The sequence below is a fragment of the Suricata suricatta genome, chromosome 3 (genome assembly GCF_006229205.1).
Source record: "Suricata suricatta isolate VVHF042 chromosome 3, meerkat_22Aug2017_6uvM2_HiC, whole genome shotgun sequence".
NCBI classification, from domain to species: domain Eukaryota; kingdom Metazoa; phylum Chordata; class Mammalia; order Carnivora; family Herpestidae; genus Suricata; species Suricata suricatta.
In genome coordinates this window covers 133,209,058-133,226,722 of record NC_043702.1, presented here as the reverse complement: position 1 = coordinate 133,226,722, position 17,665 = coordinate 133,209,058, and the positions used below count along the sequence as shown (strand labels likewise).

Genomic DNA, 17,665 nt, shown 5'->3' with positions numbered 1-17,665 from the left:
GGCGGCGGCGGCCGAGAGGCGACCGAGGCGGACCCGGGCTTATCCGGTGAGCGCGGCCCGCGCGGGGCGGACGAAAACCGGCAGCCCACCCGGGGATGGGGGCCGAGGGACGCGGGGACGGCACGCGGGGCAGCGCGGGGGAGGGGACGGGGACGGTCGGGGAGAGAGGGGAGGGCTGAAAAGTTGGGACATGGGGCTAGAAGTGCGAACGCGACACGCTCCCGGCCTGGGGCAGGCGTCTGCACCGAGGGACCACTCTCCTGGATTCTTTCCGGACCGCATAGCCTTCCCCAAGGATCGTTTCTTCAGTGACCCGAGTCAGCCGTGCAGTGGAACAAACTCTTAACAATTCCATATGATCCAATCCCTTCATTTTATGGGAACTTGGTTTTATTTCTGCGTTGTGGTTTTGTTTCTTTCGTTTCTCCATTTCTCTTTATTGTTTTTCACATATATCTCGAGTCACTCACTGTGCCCAGAATTGCATCCTCTTTCTCCCTCAGAGATTTTTTTTTTTAACTTTGCTCTTTTACGGATTTGACTTGAATTCTTTGTACTGTTGTCTGTGGGCAGAGATGCAAGCTTTCAAGAATAAATACCCCCTCCCCAGCATCTCTATTAACATTCTAAATTCACATTGAACTTTAGGGTGGAGAACATTCTGACCACTTGGTTTTGATACAAGCTTCAAAGAATGCCAAAGCTTGACATCGACTTTATTTAAAATTCCAATGTACAAAATATCAATCATCTATTAACGTTTTGTGATCTTTTGCCCCCATCTCTTCCTGGAAACTCAGCATTCACAAAGTAGCAAATTTTGCACTTTCAGTATATTGCTCAGTGTAGACAGATTTTTTTTGAAGCTGTTTCTGCCCCCTGGTGGCCTGACACTGTAGAAGAGGAGCCAAAACCAAGCTGCTAATAACATGTAACCTTTTTAAGGAAAAGGAAGTGTTTCAGGGAATTTTGAGGAGTAAGAAATTATCTTCCTCTTGGAGATCAGGGAGTGTTCTTTAGCTTGCACAGTGAGTTTTAAAGATTGTCTAGACTCAAGTGCTGAAGTGGGAGATAAAGTCATTCTAGATGGGAGAACCTCAAAGGAAGCAGGCCAGAGGGGAGAAGGCGGGTAGGAGCAACAGGGAACAGGAGCTAGCGCCTTTTCAGGCCTGAAGAGATTTATACAGAGACCTGAACCAGGAAGTCTGATATTTCTCCTACGGAAGCCAGGGGTAGTTGTTAGCATTTTCTGAGCTGGGCCAAGGCAGGATCAGAAATGTCTGTGCTTCTAGGAGATTAACCTGGCAGCCTATGTGGATTGGAGGATGACAGTGGGGATTAAGGCAGTAGTTACTGACTCTGACCCCACATCCCTACAGGCTCTATGTTTTTGAGATTTTGTAACCAAATTGTATTTACATGCACTTAATTTTATTTCTTTCAATCAAAGGCATATATAAAACTACCCGTCCAAGCTTCTGATGATCCTAAGAGTATCAGTGTAGCTGCCCTAAGTGTGAAATAAATGTAACTAAAAGCTCAGAATACAGACGTCTAGTGTGAAGAGCCTAGGACTGTTTGAATTACTTTTGCTGCTGACTCTAGCTCTTGAGACTCTTATCATTTGAACCTTCTTGAGGCCCTTGGGGCCTCTTGGATCTGGGGTTGTGCCCACTGGTCTAGATAAGAGGCGATAAAGGCTAAGTTATGAAAGAGGGAGTAAGGGGGCAGGGAAGAAAGATGAGAGGCAAGGTGCTGGTAAAAAAATAATAATAATAATAATAATACTTGCTAATCTCCTGTAGCCATCTGTCGTGACTTCATACCAGTGCCTGACGCTGGTGCTAGGTCCATGTCCTTTTTTAAAATTTTTTTTTAATGTTTTATTTTTGATACAGAGAGAGACAGAGCATGAGCAGGGGAGGGGCAGAGAAAGAAGGAGACACAGAACCGGAAGCAGGCTCCAGGCTCTGAGCCAGCTGTCAGCACAGAGCCTGATGCGGGGCTCGAACCCACAAACGTGAGATCTGACCTGAGCCGAAGTCGGAGGCTCAATCGACTGAGCCACCCAGGCACCCCAGGTGCATCTCCTTTTAATGCACAGACATTCCTCCGGGATAGACGGGCCTGTGTTATTGGCCTTGTGTTTTCCCCATGGACCAAGTGTTTACATTTATGTCTCAAAACGTCCAACAGACTTTTAGTCTCATCTTCAAACTAGAACAAGGCAGAAAAATCCTGGTATCCCGTATATCATATAAGGTTCCCCTTTATTGTCCTTCAGCACAGAACAAAACTGCTTGAAGGATTTGGGCTTGCCCTAAGCCAACCATCTTTTGTCTGTCACCAATTACTATCTTGTTATATTTTATTTTCTTCTTCAACTGTTAGACTTTGCATTCATGGCTTCAAATTTTTATGTCTTACAGCTCAAAAAATAATAACAGTTCTGTAACTAGTTAAGTGGCAAAACTGAGAGTTGAACCAGGCAGTCAGCCTGTGGAATCCGAGCTAGTAACTAGGATACTCTGTTGCCTTTCATTGCCTGTTTTTGACAACCTCTTGGCTTTTTACACTTGTATGGACAGGTGTACTCTCTACCAGATGGTGAGGGATCCTTTCGCCCCACATGAATGGGGTCAGGTTGAGTTTCTCCGCAGTGATCCCCCTGTGTGTGGAAGTCATCATCCAGCTACAATCTGAACGCTTATTCAATTACCCACATATTCATCAGTTTTTAATTGAACACAAGGTGTCCAGCAGGTAACTCAGTGTAGGGAAAGCAAAGGCAAATGAAATGTATTTCCTCTCCGAGGGAGCTTGATCTAGTGAGGGAAAGATGAATAAACAATTATGATACAGTGTACATGGTCTACTAGAGCTGGGAAAAAAGGGAAAAACTGATCAAAATTAATATTTTCAAGCATAGTTAGGTAAATCTGAGGATCATTAAGTAGAGCACATATAAGCCTTAATACTGGAAGTGCTGGTTTTGGGTGAGATTCTTGCTTAAAAAAATGACGATGTGGAAAAACAAAAGAATGTCCCTTTTCTCCTGACCATATTTCAATTTAAGTAATAGTAATTTATATATATATACTATTATATATACTATTATATATTATTATATATATTATTTTTATATGTATACATATATATATATAAATATATATACACACGCACAATCTCCCTGAGTTAGATTCATGTTCTTTCTTGGTCCTGCTGTCATTCACCCCGTCTCTGCGAGGTCTCAGACTGCCTGAATCACCTGTATAGACAAAGTGGGAGGCCTTTCTGATAGTATATTCCCAGAACACTGCTCCCTTCTTGTCTGCCCCCTCTTCTGTCTTTAAAAATAGTCTCCTCCTCAGCAGAATTAAGCTCTACATTTTACATTCTCTTCCTTTGCTCTGTGTGTTTGCATACTTGTAAGCATTTTTCACAATTTTAGACTGGGAATGGACTTTGCCTGGGAGTTTGATCATTAATTGGCATTCCTCGAAGAAGGAGAGGAATTACATTGTGTGTTTTGCAGACTGTTTTCAGCAGCTCAATGGCCTCCCCGAAGAAGAAACTTCAAGGTCTTGTTGCTGCAACCATCACGCCGATGACCGAGCATGGGTAACTATCATTTGGGACCTAAGGGGATCTGTTCTCACTCCACCAATGTGGACAGAAATTCTCTACAATAGCAGTCACTTAGACTGTGCACCTCTGTGATACTGTTGCCAAATGGCAGCTTCTGTCTGTCATCCCCCCCCCTGCACTGTCTCTAACCCCAAGTCAGAGTAAAGGTCTCTGTATCACAGACTGTACAGAAGGAGAGAGGGTACAGTGTGGCATGCTGCCTTTCTCCCAGCATCTGTAGCTCCAGAAAGTAAATTCTTTTTGAATTTCATCAGAGCCCTGGCCTTCCCAAATAAGACCAGTGGAACTGGATAAGGAGAATCTCATTTTAGCAGGATTTGCTATTTAGCCCTTGCCTGGCCTCTCTAGATCCTGTCCCTAGAGAGCTACATGATTCTACCCCAGGCTATTCATAGTTATGATGAAAGTGTCCTCCCCTGAGAAAAGTGGGGAACTTGGCTGCAAGATGGACCCCTTAGTATGTTTATAATCTCATTACAGCATTGGCTAAATGTTGGGAGCCTGCAGAAATATGACATAACAACAGATGGTTGCTGAGAACTCACTACGCAAACAAGTATTGTAACTTCCAGATGAATGTTATGGCAGGCCCTTTGCTCAGTTCTAGCAGGTAATGGTCACGTGCCTTAGGTGTCCACACGCAACGTGGAACTCCTCCCTGACATTGGCGTTAACAAAACGGGGACTTATCCACCTGGATCTAAATGCTTTTGACCTGTCAGAAGGGTCAGTCTGCCAAATTCTGACTTCTTTAAGCCTCTGCTTTCTTTCTCTATAAAATGCAATGATAATTAACCTGCATGGTGGAGTTACAGGTGTTCAAGTGAGGTCATCCATATGCTGGTGCTCAGCACAGGGGCTTAGGTCAGTAAGTTTGTTTGAGCCACTGTTGTGGCATCAGATAGGAATAAAAAGACAATGGAGCATTTAAGATATCTTTATACATGGCATCTATTTTTTGGTCTTCAGTTGCTGAATTTGTAAACCTTAACTCTACCCCTTTAAAGAAAGGTGAAGTTTCCTAGGACTCTGTATTCTCAGAGTTAGCTGTATCATAGTTTTCCCTCAGGTCATTGGAGTTTAGACCTCCATCTTGAAGTTTCTTGAAAAATCACATCTTTACCAGGTCTAAATGCTGAAATGGCATTTAGAATACTCAGTGGTTCATAGCAGTTTTTTTCTGTTGCTTCTCCATTTCCACAAGTTTGAAGAAAGTCTGAAGTCAGCTCTTTGTCCGTGTGTTAGCCACTGTGGCCCCATAAAACAGATAAATCATGTGACTGCATGAGCAGGCAGGGTTCACTTCCTGTTATTGACTAGGATCCTGTTTGCAAGCTCAGAACACTACCTCTGGTTGATGCTGCTTTAACCTTTTTAATCAGACCCCTCAGCCTAGAAGGGACTTCTTGAACAGTCTCATTTGTTCATTTGGGACTCACAAGAGTGTCAATGTTTTCTTCCTCCCCATTCAGCTTTTTCCAGGGACACCAGGCCCCATGTATCACAGTAAAGGACTCTGCTTTTCTGGATCCTACTCCATTCCCTAGTATGTCTGGCCCTGCTGTCTCCATTTCTCTATTTCTTCCTTTTTCATCAATTATTTTCCTTTCTAGAACCTTCACTTTCCTGATGTGTGAAATCAAAATAAGAATGCATTTTTGGGGGCACCTAGGTGGCTCAGTTGGTTAAGCGTCTGACTCTTGGTTTCAGCCAGGTTATGTTCTTGCAGTTTGTGAAATCGAGCCCTGCATCAGGCTTTGCACTGACAGTGTGGAGCCTACTTGGGATTCTCTCTCCCTCTCTCTTTGCCCCTCCCTGCTCACTCGCTCTCCCTCCGTCTCTCTCTCTCTTTCAAAAAATAAACTAAAAAGAAAAAAGTTTTTAAGAATTAAATTAAAGAGAGCCTGGGTGGCTCAGTCAGTTAAGCTTCCAACTCTCGATTTTGGCTCAGGTCATGACCTCAGGGTTCATGAGTTCAAGCCCACATGGGGCTGCTTGGGATTCTGTCTCTCCCTCTCTCTCTGCCCCTCCTTCTGCTCATGCTCACACTCTCCGTCTCTCTCAAATAAATAAACATAAAAAAATTAAAATGTATGTCAGTGCAAGCACATAGTAGGCATATAAGCTATATTCTACTTTCTCCCTCTGCCTGCCCTATCCAAGCCTTCCTGTAGGTACAAGGCAAGATTGGAGCACCTACCGAGGACAGGTGGGCTTTTGCCTACTTGCCTACAGGGCACTGTGAACTTCTGACGTGTCTCCAGGAGATAGAAAGAAGGGTCACGTGGAATCAAATACCTGGAAATTCTGTCAGGTGACCTGCCATCATGGAGTTTCCCTAACCTGGCTCATAAAGTAGGCCACAGCCTCTACGAGGGAGAATGGCTGAACGAGAACTATCCCCCTGCATCCTTTTTCCTCCATAATTCTAAGAAATACTCAGATTCAGTGCCAAATATTAGCTAATGTTCTGGAACGAGGAAGCTGGCAGAAGGAACATGGTTAAGTGGATTTTAGTTAGAGTGTCTGGATTCTTGACCCCCCAGCTTTACCACCAACTAGCTGTCTGACCCTGTTTAAGTCTCTTTCATACTCTATAAAAGAGAGGGAGTTCAGCCATATCTGCTCCAAGGCCTAGTCGAACTCAGAGTCTTCAGCCCCCTGGTGTTATGTCATGAGGGCTACTGCAGTGGTCCCAGGAAGGATGTTTAAAAGCACCTGTGACCCCAGTCCACCTGCACACTGTAGCCCAGTGAGCTTCCTCATAAGGAAATCTAAGATCTTTAAGAATCTCTGCTGACGCCCTTTTGTCTAGGCCTTACTGCTTATCCACGTACTATTTGCTCAGCATCACATAGGACCTTGCTAGGAATGCAGAATCTCAGGCCCGGCTATATACCACTGAATCAGTACAGGCATTTTAACTGTCCCGGGATGATTCTTTAGCACATTAAAGTCTGAGATGAACTCGAATTTTAAAGCCCTATCTGGGATACCTCCCCTGCTACGTTTCTGGTCCCCCAGACACCTCATATAGTTTCTTCCCTCTGTGCCTTTACTCATTCTGTTTTCTTCTACCAGTTTCTACCACTATCCTCTCCTCTCTCTACTTCACATGAGCACTTCTACTCATCCTCTGGTGCTTCTCCGTTTTCCCTGAAAAGAATGATAGAGTCCTTCACCTGTGATTCCACATCGGCCCGTGCACACCCTCACACATCACATCGGCCCGTGCACACCCTCACACGTCACATCGGCCCGTGCACACCTTCACATGTCACATCAGCCCGTGCACACCCTCACACATCACATCGGCCCGTGCACACCCTCACACGTCACATCGGCCCGTGCACACCTTTCACGTTATGCATTACCTATCTCCCTCACCAGGCTTGGAGCTGCTTCACCTATTCCACAGATATTTATTGAGTAACAGGCAATCCACAAGGACTGAGCATATATTTTCTCCATCTTTGTATCTTTAGCATGTAGCACAGTGAATGGTAAATTGTGTTATTTCATGAGGAAAAGAAGCTAATACTGATTGGCTAACTACTAGGTGTTAGTCATCATGTTGGGCATTTTAATGTACATGTTCCAATTTTTTAAATGCTTATTTATTTTGAGAGATAGAGAGCAAGAGAGAGAGAGAGAGCGCGCGCGCACAAGCATGAGCAGGGGAGGGGCAAAGAGAGAGAGGGAGAGAATCCCAAGCAGGCTCCATACTTAGCACAGAGCTGATGCAGGGCTCCATAGTGACCTGAGCGGAAATCAAGGGTCAGACACTCAACCAGCTGAGCCACCCAGTGCCCATTACATGTTCCAACTTAATCTTCATAACATCCTTGGGAGAAAACGACAATCTAATTTTCTTGCAGTTGATGAGACCAAGATCCTAAAGGTTAACACACTGCCCCTGGAGAGAAAAGTCTTTCTCTACCCATCTCAGCCTCATCTTTCTCTACACTAGAGTAGAAGACATTTGCTCCCCTTAATTGTTTCAAGAAGTCACTCCTTCCCTTGGGCCAGTACAGTGTTTAGAACAGAAAGTCCATTTCAGATTGGCCAAAATGTCAAGAAAAATGCTGTTTCCTCCCTGGAATGCCTTTGGCTTCATCACAGGAATCCTCACAACACTCTCTGGTAAAAACAGACCTGTTACTCCAGTCAGAAAGGGCCTGGACTGCTGGAGTTGGAGTTGTGTAGACTATTATCTTTTTGACTGTGTTGAGAGAATACATGACCCAGATTCTTAGAACAGAATGTTTTCTGACAAGGAGGCCAGTTATGGTCCCTGAATGCTTCTCTGCCGAAGGAGTTTTGAAGTAGCCAAGTACTTATTTTGCCAGAAGCACACATAACCTTTCATCAGATTTTGAATACTGAGAGTTATACATAAAAGTAAAAAAAAAAAAGGAACATCAGATTTTCTGACAGGTATGCTCATGTATTCCCAAATAAAGTGAGTCTTTCACGTAGTGTCATATACCAGGAAAGGAAATGGACAACAATAGAGATTTTTCTCTAAAAAGCCACTTCAGAAAAATTCTGTTATCCTTTCTCTCCTGTCCCAGTCTACATATGGTTTCAAACTGCACCCACTCAGGGCAGGGGCAAAAATAATTGGATAAACATTCTCTCCTCTTACATAGTTTACAAGTGTATTAAATGTCCAAGGGTGGAGGATTAGTTAAATTAATTCTGTTCATTCATACAATGAAATGCTGTATAGCCAGTCTAGTTAGTAACAGATTATCTGAAGATGTGGGGAAATATTCAATTTGGCATGTTAAGTGAAAATACAGTACATTGTACCATATGACTGTACTTATTTAAGAAAATGCTGCATTGTATGTTTGCAAATAGAAAAATATCAAAGTAACAAGAGTGACAGTCTCCAAGGAGATGTGGCGTGGGTTCTTCCCTCCCTTTTTATTGTATATATTTTCAAAAATAAATGACAGAGCTTCTACGATATGAAGAAAGTTAAGTACTTTTATGAAAAAGAAACTCCTGGGCCTAAGGCAAAGAATCTGAACCCCTGGGAACTGAAATTAAGATATTAAATTGGAGTTCAGTAGGGGAGTGACTTCAACAAGCCTGGGGTCTGGTTCTGGATCAGACAACCCGGAGGTGGCCAGCAGTGGGATGTGTTCTTAGGGCTCATGAAGGAAGAGACACGCAGTGGAAGGCCAGTCCCTCTGTTGAAAGTGAACTGGCTTGCGCCACCTCTCACTTCCTTGAGCAACAAGCCCCAAATGGCCATCCAGTGGGGAGAAGAATCATCCAATCTTATTGTTTCCATTACCTCTAGTGACTTCCTGGTAGCTGATGTGGTGCCTGCGGCAATAAACCTAACCCACACGTCACAGAGAGAGTCGGGTGGGAAACTGGAGAAGGGAGCGAAGTCCCCAGAGAGCATTATCATCCAGTTCCCACCCTAGCCCTGCTGTTGGGATGCTTTTGTGACAAATATGGTAAAAGCTCTGGGTAATTTCACTGGGTTCACTTGTGACTGCAGCCACTGAGCCAAGGGCTGCAGAAATCTGAAATCCCTGACGTGGTCTGAGGGGGCTTCTGTGCCTCCAAAGGGGACAGCCTCTGCTCTTCCCAGCAACTGGTCCTGTACAGAAATGCAGGCCTGGCCTTGTTAGATCTTCCGGCTTCTCAAAGTCATTTTTTTTAACAGGAAAATAAATGTTTAACATTGTGAAAATCAAACAAAAAACATTTAGGAGCCACCTCTTTTCAACCTTTCTCTCTCTAAAAGAATTATATAAGAAGCAACAAGCTGCTTTTTTTTTTAAGTTTATTTTGAGAGAGAGACAGAGAAGGAACATGCAAGTATGAGCAGGGGAGGAGTAAAGAAAGAGGAAGAGAGAAAGAGAGAATCCCAAGCAGGCTCTGAGTTGTCAAACTCAGGAACTATGAGATCATGACCTGAGCCAAAACCAAGAGTCGGACGCTTAACCAACTGAGCCATCCAGGGACCCCAACATGCTGCTTTCTTGAAAGGATAAGTAATGCGTTACCCAGAGCATTCCTTTTTATTTTTAATGTTTTTTATTTATTTATTTATTTTGAGATACAGAGATAGCGCGAGCAGGGGAGGGTCAGAGAGAGATGGAGATACAGAATCTGAAGCAGGCTATAGGCTCTTAGCTAGCTGTCAGCACAGAGCCCGAGGCAGGGCTCGAATTCACGAACTGTGAGATCATGACCTGAGCTGAAGCCAGACACTTAACCGACTGAGCCACCCAGCTGCCCCAACCCAGAGCATTCCTAACCCAAGTGAAATTGTAGTTGCCATCTAGCAAGGCCTAAAGGAGGAGTGGGAAGGGGGTCAGTGTAGGTGGAAGCACTACCCACTGAAGCCCTAAAATAGTTTGGAGTTCACTGAGAAAGGAGAGGAAATGTGGGCTCCACATACTGGCCTACATCTGCCTAAGGGTACAGCCAACTCCTTGGAAAGAGAAGGGCACCGGAATAGAGCCAAATCGAAGCAACTCAAGAATATCCAAGGAGAGGGCACCTGGGTGGCTCAGTCAGTTAAGTGTTTGACTTCAGCTCAGGTCATGACCTCACAGTCCATGGGTCTGAGCCCCGTGTCAGGCTCTGTGCTTAGAGCCTGGAGCCTGTCTTCAGATTCTGTGTGTCCCTTTCTCTCTGACCCTCCCCTGCTCACTTACTCTCTCTCTCAAAAATAAATGAAACATTAAAGAAAAAAAGAATGTCCAAGGGAAGGAGGAATACAGGATTTCATCATATTTATTCCAGGTCTACCTCCTCCTTGAAGCCTCCATTCCCAGCCTCCCTGATTGGAATAATTAGTCCCTCTTCTGAACCGCTGTATACTTTTTAATGCAGTCATAGTCTTTATCGTATTTTCTCAATATTCTAGTTATTTATATACTATGCCAACTCCTTTACTCAGTTAATATAATAGTGAGGTTTAATTGTATCCTGCAGCTGTAGGGAATAAGCTGCTTTGAAGACAGAGATCATGGGGGTTTCACCATCACTGAGCTTCTGTACAATGCCAGGTGCAAACCAGGGATTGTGAGGTATAAAGGGCACAGGGTCTGCCTTCTGGAAGTCCTTGCTCTAGTTTGGAGGATGAGCATAAACAATTTTCAAAATTATTCTCATAGTAATAGAGATGTGAGCTTTGCTGAGGGTGTGAGGTATTTCTGGATTTTGTCATGAGGAGTAGTAAGAGCAATAATGACTGAGCACTTCATTGGAGCCAGTTAGGGTGCTGAGCACATATACTAGACTGGCCATTAGAGGCCCACTTGGTGTAAGTCGTGCTGAGCTTAGAGTCCTCTTTGGGGATACACACACACACTCACACGCACACACAGTTTCTCTCCTTAAACATTTCTGAACATGGAAACAAGCTCTTCAGCCTCCCTTTCTAAATGAAGAAGATTAGACTAAACCAAAAGAATGCGCATTCACGTACAGCACCTGCCAGCCCCTGACCACCCAGAGCTCTATGGACTCCTCCTTGGTAACAAAGACAGACCTGTTCTAGGTGGTCTTAAGTACATGGCTGGGATGGAATTGAGGAGGTGTCAAGACCTCAGTGAAAGTATACAGGAGCCACTATGTTTGAATCTTTGATTCCATCACAGAAAGTTGCTCGCCAGGCTTATTTCCAGCTTCCATCTGTGATTTGGAAGTCCGCTGGGTCTGCCAGAGCTGTTTCCTGGTTGCTTGCATCAGTAGATGGATATTACTGGTCAAAATCAGGGTTAGCAATGCACAAACAAGGCTGCCACTGATTCTCCTGCATCTTGGAGCTTATCACAAGCAGCAGAGGGCTGATGGACGCAGCCAGGAGCAGGTTCCAAGTGGTCAGAACACCGACATTCCAAGTTGAACAGGTCAAGCTGACCTAAGTGAGGGCATTGAGATGGATTGTCTGGCCAGATGACTTGCCCATCCTTCCTTTAGGTGAGAACAACCTAAATTTGTCCTGAATTGAGGGAGCCTCCCTACTCAGCAAGACTGAGAGGCCAGGATTTGGCATTTGAGCAAGTGGAGTGAGGAGGACAACATTCTGAGGCTGTGCTGTGAGCCATTACGGAGGGAGTCTGCTCCCCTTGGGGGCCTTACAACCGCTCTAAAGCACACTTTTCCCAGTTGGCTGGCTCTGATTAGTTGTTATTCACTTGTTGTGGATGGCGACTGCCTGGGCATTCTTTGCTCTCATCTGTAGTGTTTCTATTATCTTTGACAAGTATTTTTTGATGTCTTTGTTTTCTTTATGCATCAGATTTTCGTTTTAGGAATAAAAGTAAAAGTGTTAAGGAATAAAGTAAGCAGAGATGAAAAGGATGTTAATATGTTTGAAATTAAACTAAGATTTTCTGGCTCCCATTGACAAAAATGTAAATGGAGCCAACTAGTACTTTTTGTTCTTGGCAGTGTTACCATGGGTTCTGTGGCATTAAATACCAGACATTTAACACCTGCCGGCCAGAGTACAGTTTTCCTTTGGATTTCCACTCTCCAACCCCCATCATCCTCATCTTCATTTTGATTGAGAACAGATCACTTTATATGATGTTTGTGAGTCCGTTTCTAGATTTTAAAATCAATATAATTTTAAGGAAAAGCATCAGATCCTTACAAGGTCATTGCTCTTCAAAATGCCCAGTGCATGCAGATCACAAGGAATCTTGTCACCATGGGGATTTTGACTGGGGAGGACTGTGTAAGGACTGGGACTCTGCATTTCTTATAGACCCCACATGCCTGTGCTGCTCTTACACAGACCGTGCTTTGAGAGGCAGTGACAGCCAAGTTCCTCTCCAATGTTAATCCTCTTCGATTTAAAACTAGCAAATACAACTGAAGCTTTCATTTGCTGTCACAAGTACTAAGTGATAAAATTCTTAAACTGTTAACATCAAATTTTCCTGTCTTGTAAGCCTAAAAGATGATTACTTCTCACCAAATGGAAAATGTTAAATTCTCATTTCACCATGGCCTCAACCATTGTTCTTCCCCGGGCAAAAGATTACTAAGTAATTACTTTTTAAATATTGCGAGGGATAGTTTAAAAAGTAAAGCCTTTACTGATAAATAATGATGTGTTTCTAACGAAAGTGAGCCATATGTGGACAAGTAGAGAAATCGCCAGACTCAAAAAACAAGGAGAAGCTCAGGCATCATGTAGAGCAGGTTAAGAATTTTACACACTGGCCAGGTGGACTTTTAATAACTATTAACAAAAGGTAGTTTATAGATTTGAGGATTCGTTGAATAATATTCTTAAAGAAGTCTGCATTTCTTCCATTTTTTCTTCCTGTGTCCTTCAGAGAAATCAACCTTTCAGTCATTGGTCGGTATGTGGACTATCTTGTGGAAGAACAGGGAGTGAAGAATATTTTTGGTGAGTCATCTTTATAGATTTCTCTGCATATCTCCAGACAACTCCTTAGAGAGTAGCTCTTACCTGGTTACTAGTAGGAGATCACGGTGTCTTGTGTCACAGGTTACTGGTTAAGCTAAGTAAAATTTGTGAATTTGTAGACTCATCAGTTTTAGATCTGAAAGGCACCTCAAGAGACTATCTATAATTCAGTGGTGTAACTTCAAAACAGATTAAGGTATCGATTTTGTCCCCACTTAAGGAAGAAAACCTATGATCCAGATAAATTATTCAGGGTGCTTAATGGCAGTGAGTCAAGAAATGGTAGAGTAACAGCAAAATCCAGACTTCTCTTGAGAATGGGCTTTATTCCGACTTCAACTAGACCTTTCATGGGGTAAATGTAGAAAGATTCTGCATGCAGCACACAAGAGAGTCACAGGCCTAGTAGTACCCTAATTTATTTAATAGATGGTGGAAATTTAAAAAATCAGACCTTGAATATTTTAGGCCTGAGAATCTATGCTTATTTGTGGTTGAATTACCCCTTGTGTTGTGTTCTGGGTGCTGGACTCCATAGACTGGACATTACATCTCTTTCCTGAGCTACTGCCCTGCCAGTGGGGGCCCCTTAAAAACTGAAAGCACAAGGCCAGAATCAAAGGAGGTTAAAACTTCTGTGAAACATATGTAGGCCACATGTTAAAACCAGAACCTGATATCAGAACCACTTGGTGTCCCCCCTACAGCTCTAAGTTACAGTGAGGAAGACAGATTCTTACTCATCAAAAGCCCACAATGTCTCCTGGGTGTAGGGAAAAAGTAGGAACATTCCTACAATTAGAGCCTATTTGAAATTTCTCGAGACCCCAAAGGAGTGACAAAAACACTCTTTCCTACTCTCACCTCCCCTTCTCTCCCCAACTGAGTGCTCAGTATTTGGTGATCCAAGGTGCTGCCATATGCCTTAGGCCCCTGCAGTGTGTACTAGTGCTGTTTGTAAACTTCCTGTGATCCATTAGGAGATTATTGTATTAGCAAGGAAAGTTTTGGAAACACACAGATCTGGATTCAAACTTAGATTATTTAGTGATTCAGAGCTTCGTATTTTCATCTGTAAATGAGAAAAATCATTTGTACTTTGCAGGGTATGCTATGAGAATAAGTGAATATGGAAGAGTGTTTATTTAAGAAGTATTAATATCCTTGGTGCTCAATTATGAATTACCATTTAAAAGTTGTCCTGGAGTGCTGCCATCATGTTAAACTGTAGACTGAGGTCATTTTAGATCTGCAGTATGCACCACTGTCCTCATAAGTAACTCCCACGTATGACCCCCTCGACCTCCCAACTCTGGATGGTATTGATTTTCCTGCCATTCAAGCCCAGGTAATAGAACTGGGTGGTGTATTTGGAGACCTGCCTAAAATGAGGGCAGTCTCCATTCAAATACTTGCTATCTGTTCCTGATAGCAAGGACAGATTTGTAATTATAAGTCATAAATTAGCCTTCCTGCTGCTTTGGCCACGGTGAAGATAGAAAAAAGACAAGAGTCTTAGATAAAAATGGAGACATGGCAAGCCCTCGCCCAGATTCTATTCTCTGATCTTTCCCCAAGTCCCTCCCTCGTAGGCAGGGAGTTCTGACCCTGCATTGCCAGTGTTGCTGTTGGAGGAGCAAAAGGAATTGGTTGGCCCCACTGACTGACTCTCTGTTTGGAACAGTGAATGGCACAACGGGAGAAGGCCTGTCCCTGAGCATCTCAGAGCGACGCCAAGTCGCAGAGGAATGGATGACAAAAGGGCGGAACAAGTGAGTGACATCACCAGGATAAAGGGCCCTTGCAGGGAGCTGTGTGGAGTACTGCTCTTTTCTGATGACGCAGCTTCCCACCTTCTGGTCAGAAGTCAGGCTCGAGGCATGGGGATCCTGGCACCTCAGCAAGGTGCTGAGGCAGAGGAGCACCCCTTCTTTCTGGGTGGAAGCAGCCAGACTGGGAGGCCCACCTGGCTCCCAAAGGATTCATCTGGAAGCTGGAAGCTGCCTCTTATCTGTCTGTAAGGGGTACTCCTTGGACTGAGGGGATAAGAGGAGGTTGGGCGGGTGATAGACTCTACTGCCCCCTGGCTCTTTTGAACAACTTCTGCTCCCTCTTACCCTCTCAGGATAGGTGCTTATACCAGCCCTGGCTTCCCTACATCTTCTCGGTGCATATCACTCAGCATGCTCTCTGTGGTGCTTCCTTTTGTAGTCTTAGGGAACTTTCTGCATTTTCTAAACTGCAGTTTATAATATATTTTTGTTATAATCATTCATGCCATGGTAAACAAATAGGACAGGATCCATTCAAAAGCACACTCAATTAACCGAGTTTTCTTTATTGTGTGTGATGCACTCTGCTGGCACTGGGGAGATGAAACAGAGTCCCTGCCTTCAGGTTGCTTGCCATCCAATGGAGATGTCCGATTATGAAATTTCACACTGATCCTTGTGATAACTAGCATAAGCAGGGATCAGAGGAGGCAATGGTTGATGCTTCCTTAGGTGGAGGCAAAAATTGGAGGTAAGTCCAAATGAGCCTGGAGCAGAGATTGTCAGTATGAAGCCCATGACCCTTGGGGATCCTTACATGGCTTCAGAACACCTTGAGTATTCTGACATTGTATGTCAAGTCTGAATGCATGTCCACGTACCCATTTCCTGATGATCCACCAGCTTTCAGTTCATTTCCAGTCACATTTGGGCCCAAATTGCAGTGGGCCCAAAAAGATTAAAGATCATGCACAGAGAAAACAGGAAAGTTTAAAGATCAGCATTAAGAAAAGTACCAGAAATGGGGAGAAAGTGAAGGGGGCAAAGACAGAAAGCCCTCAGAAGGGCAGGAGAGAGGTCAGAGGTGAATCCCAGCACTTAAGGAAGAATGGTTTCAATCACAAGAAGGAATAAGACAGAAGGGAAGAATGGTTTCAGAGCATGCCAGAGTGGCACAGTAATTAGGAGCAGGGACTATACAGTCGACTGCCTGAGTTTGAGCCCTGGCCCTGTCTCTTACTAGCCTTCTGAACTCAGACAAGTACTTTAACCGCCCTGTGCTTCACCTATAAAATAGGAATAAAAATACGTACCTGATAAGGTGGTGGCGAGGATTCAACTGGTGGCTGGCACACAGTAGTAGCAAGTATTACATAGGAATTTGTCATAATTCTTGGCAGTAGATGCTTGTTTATCACATTTGTTATACCAGGCACGGTCCATTCCTTGCCTAATAGGAGCTGCTGGGAAATTATTTCAGGTCTCTGTCCCGAGACAGACCAGCAATTTTAGTTCTAATTATTAACCATCAACCTGGGAAATGAGCGAGGGAGAGGCCCTCACTAAACACAGATTTACTAAAGGATTTTACTAATATCAATAAAGAGTTCCCTTTTGTTAGACTCTTTATGGCTCAAAGCTTAATTTACATTCTTGACTCTAACTTTGCTTATCTTTATGGGAGAGCGTTTGCAGCAAACCAAAACAAGTAGAACAGACTTTGTAATTGCCCCTTAATTTTTGTCCCTTATTTTTTATAATACAGTGACACAAAGACAAAGGGTAGCATTCACTCACACACACACACACACACACACAAAAGCTAGTATTATTCCTCCGCAGAGGTTTTACAAACAAGACTGAAACATTAGAAAAACACTGAAAACACTTAATTGCTTTTTCTTAACTTTCATTCCCTGTGCTTTAAGGGTTTCTGCTTAGACTATTTTGTTTAATTCTTGCCCTAAAATCATTGATCACTCACTTAAGCACTGGACTACGCTACGAATTCGTAGCGTGGTCGTCTCCTTATAAATCTTGAGCACTGGGCCACGCAGCTAATTCTGCGTGGTCGTCTCCTTATAAATCTTGAGCACTGGGCCAGGCAGCTAATTCTGCATGGTCGTCTCCTTATAAATCTTGAGCACTGGGCCACGCAGCTAATTCTGCGTGGTCGTCTCCTTATAAATCTTGAGCACTGGGCCACGCAGCTAATTCTGCGTGGTCGTCTCCTTATAAATCCTGTAACCTCGGCCGTTACCTCTTTCTCTTCTTTTTTTCTCTTTGATCGGTTTCTTTACTGGATCCCTTCTCACTCAGCCCCGAGTTGAGGCGCCAATTGTCGTAACCCAATGGCCGGGGCCGCTCCTCCCCGGTGATCGGCGGTACCTGTTTCGTCCGCCCCGACCGGCAGGGCGGAGAATCGTCGAGGGTCCTTCACCGGAGGGAGGGAGAGAAAAAGAGGGGCCGGAGAGGGAGACGCAGAGAGTAAAGACAGAATTCACGGTTCTCCGATCAGGCGAAAGAGAGCGTTTATTCAAAGAACTGTTCTTTATATAGTCTTCAGCGGGGGAAGACAAGGCAAGCTGACCTAGGCAGGCTACAGAGTCGGATGTATATCAGAGAAGCGCCCCGACTTTGCCTCAGCAATCTTGGGGGATGGAGAACTAACACTGAATACGGTTTTGATCTTTTGTGTGCCTTGGCCACTCACGTCTAGCTCAGCAAGACAGTCGCCAAAGTTATTTTGACCAGGAAATGGCAATCTCCAGCCTCCAGATGCAAATCTTGTTTACTGGCTCACTCAACGGAGTGATAATCC

At 44.1% G+C, this 17,665-nt stretch overlaps 1 protein-coding gene across 6 annotated transcripts in view; it reads left to right on the top strand.

Annotated features, from left to right (window-relative positions):
- The first annotated feature begins 6 nt into the window (after positions 1-6).
- NPL (N-acetylneuraminate pyruvate lyase) overlaps positions 7-17,665 on the top strand; it is a 42,042-nt gene continuing 24,383 nt past the window's right edge. For 5 of the 6 annotated variants that reach the window (XM_029935240.1, XM_029935238.1, XM_029935236.1 and 2 more), the window contains exons 1-4: positions 7-46; positions 3,536-3,621; positions 12,978-13,051; positions 14,757-14,844. In XM_029935240.1, coding sequence (XP_029791100.1) covers positions 3,554-3,621; positions 12,978-13,051; positions 14,757-14,844 — 230 coding nt within the window. In that variant the 5' untranslated portion in view covers positions 7-46; positions 3,536-3,553. Of the gene's footprint in view, positions 47-3,534; positions 3,622-4,128; positions 4,259-12,977; positions 13,052-14,756; positions 14,845-17,665 lie in introns of those variants that run through there. The other variant, XM_029935237.1, reaches the window with a different exon arrangement.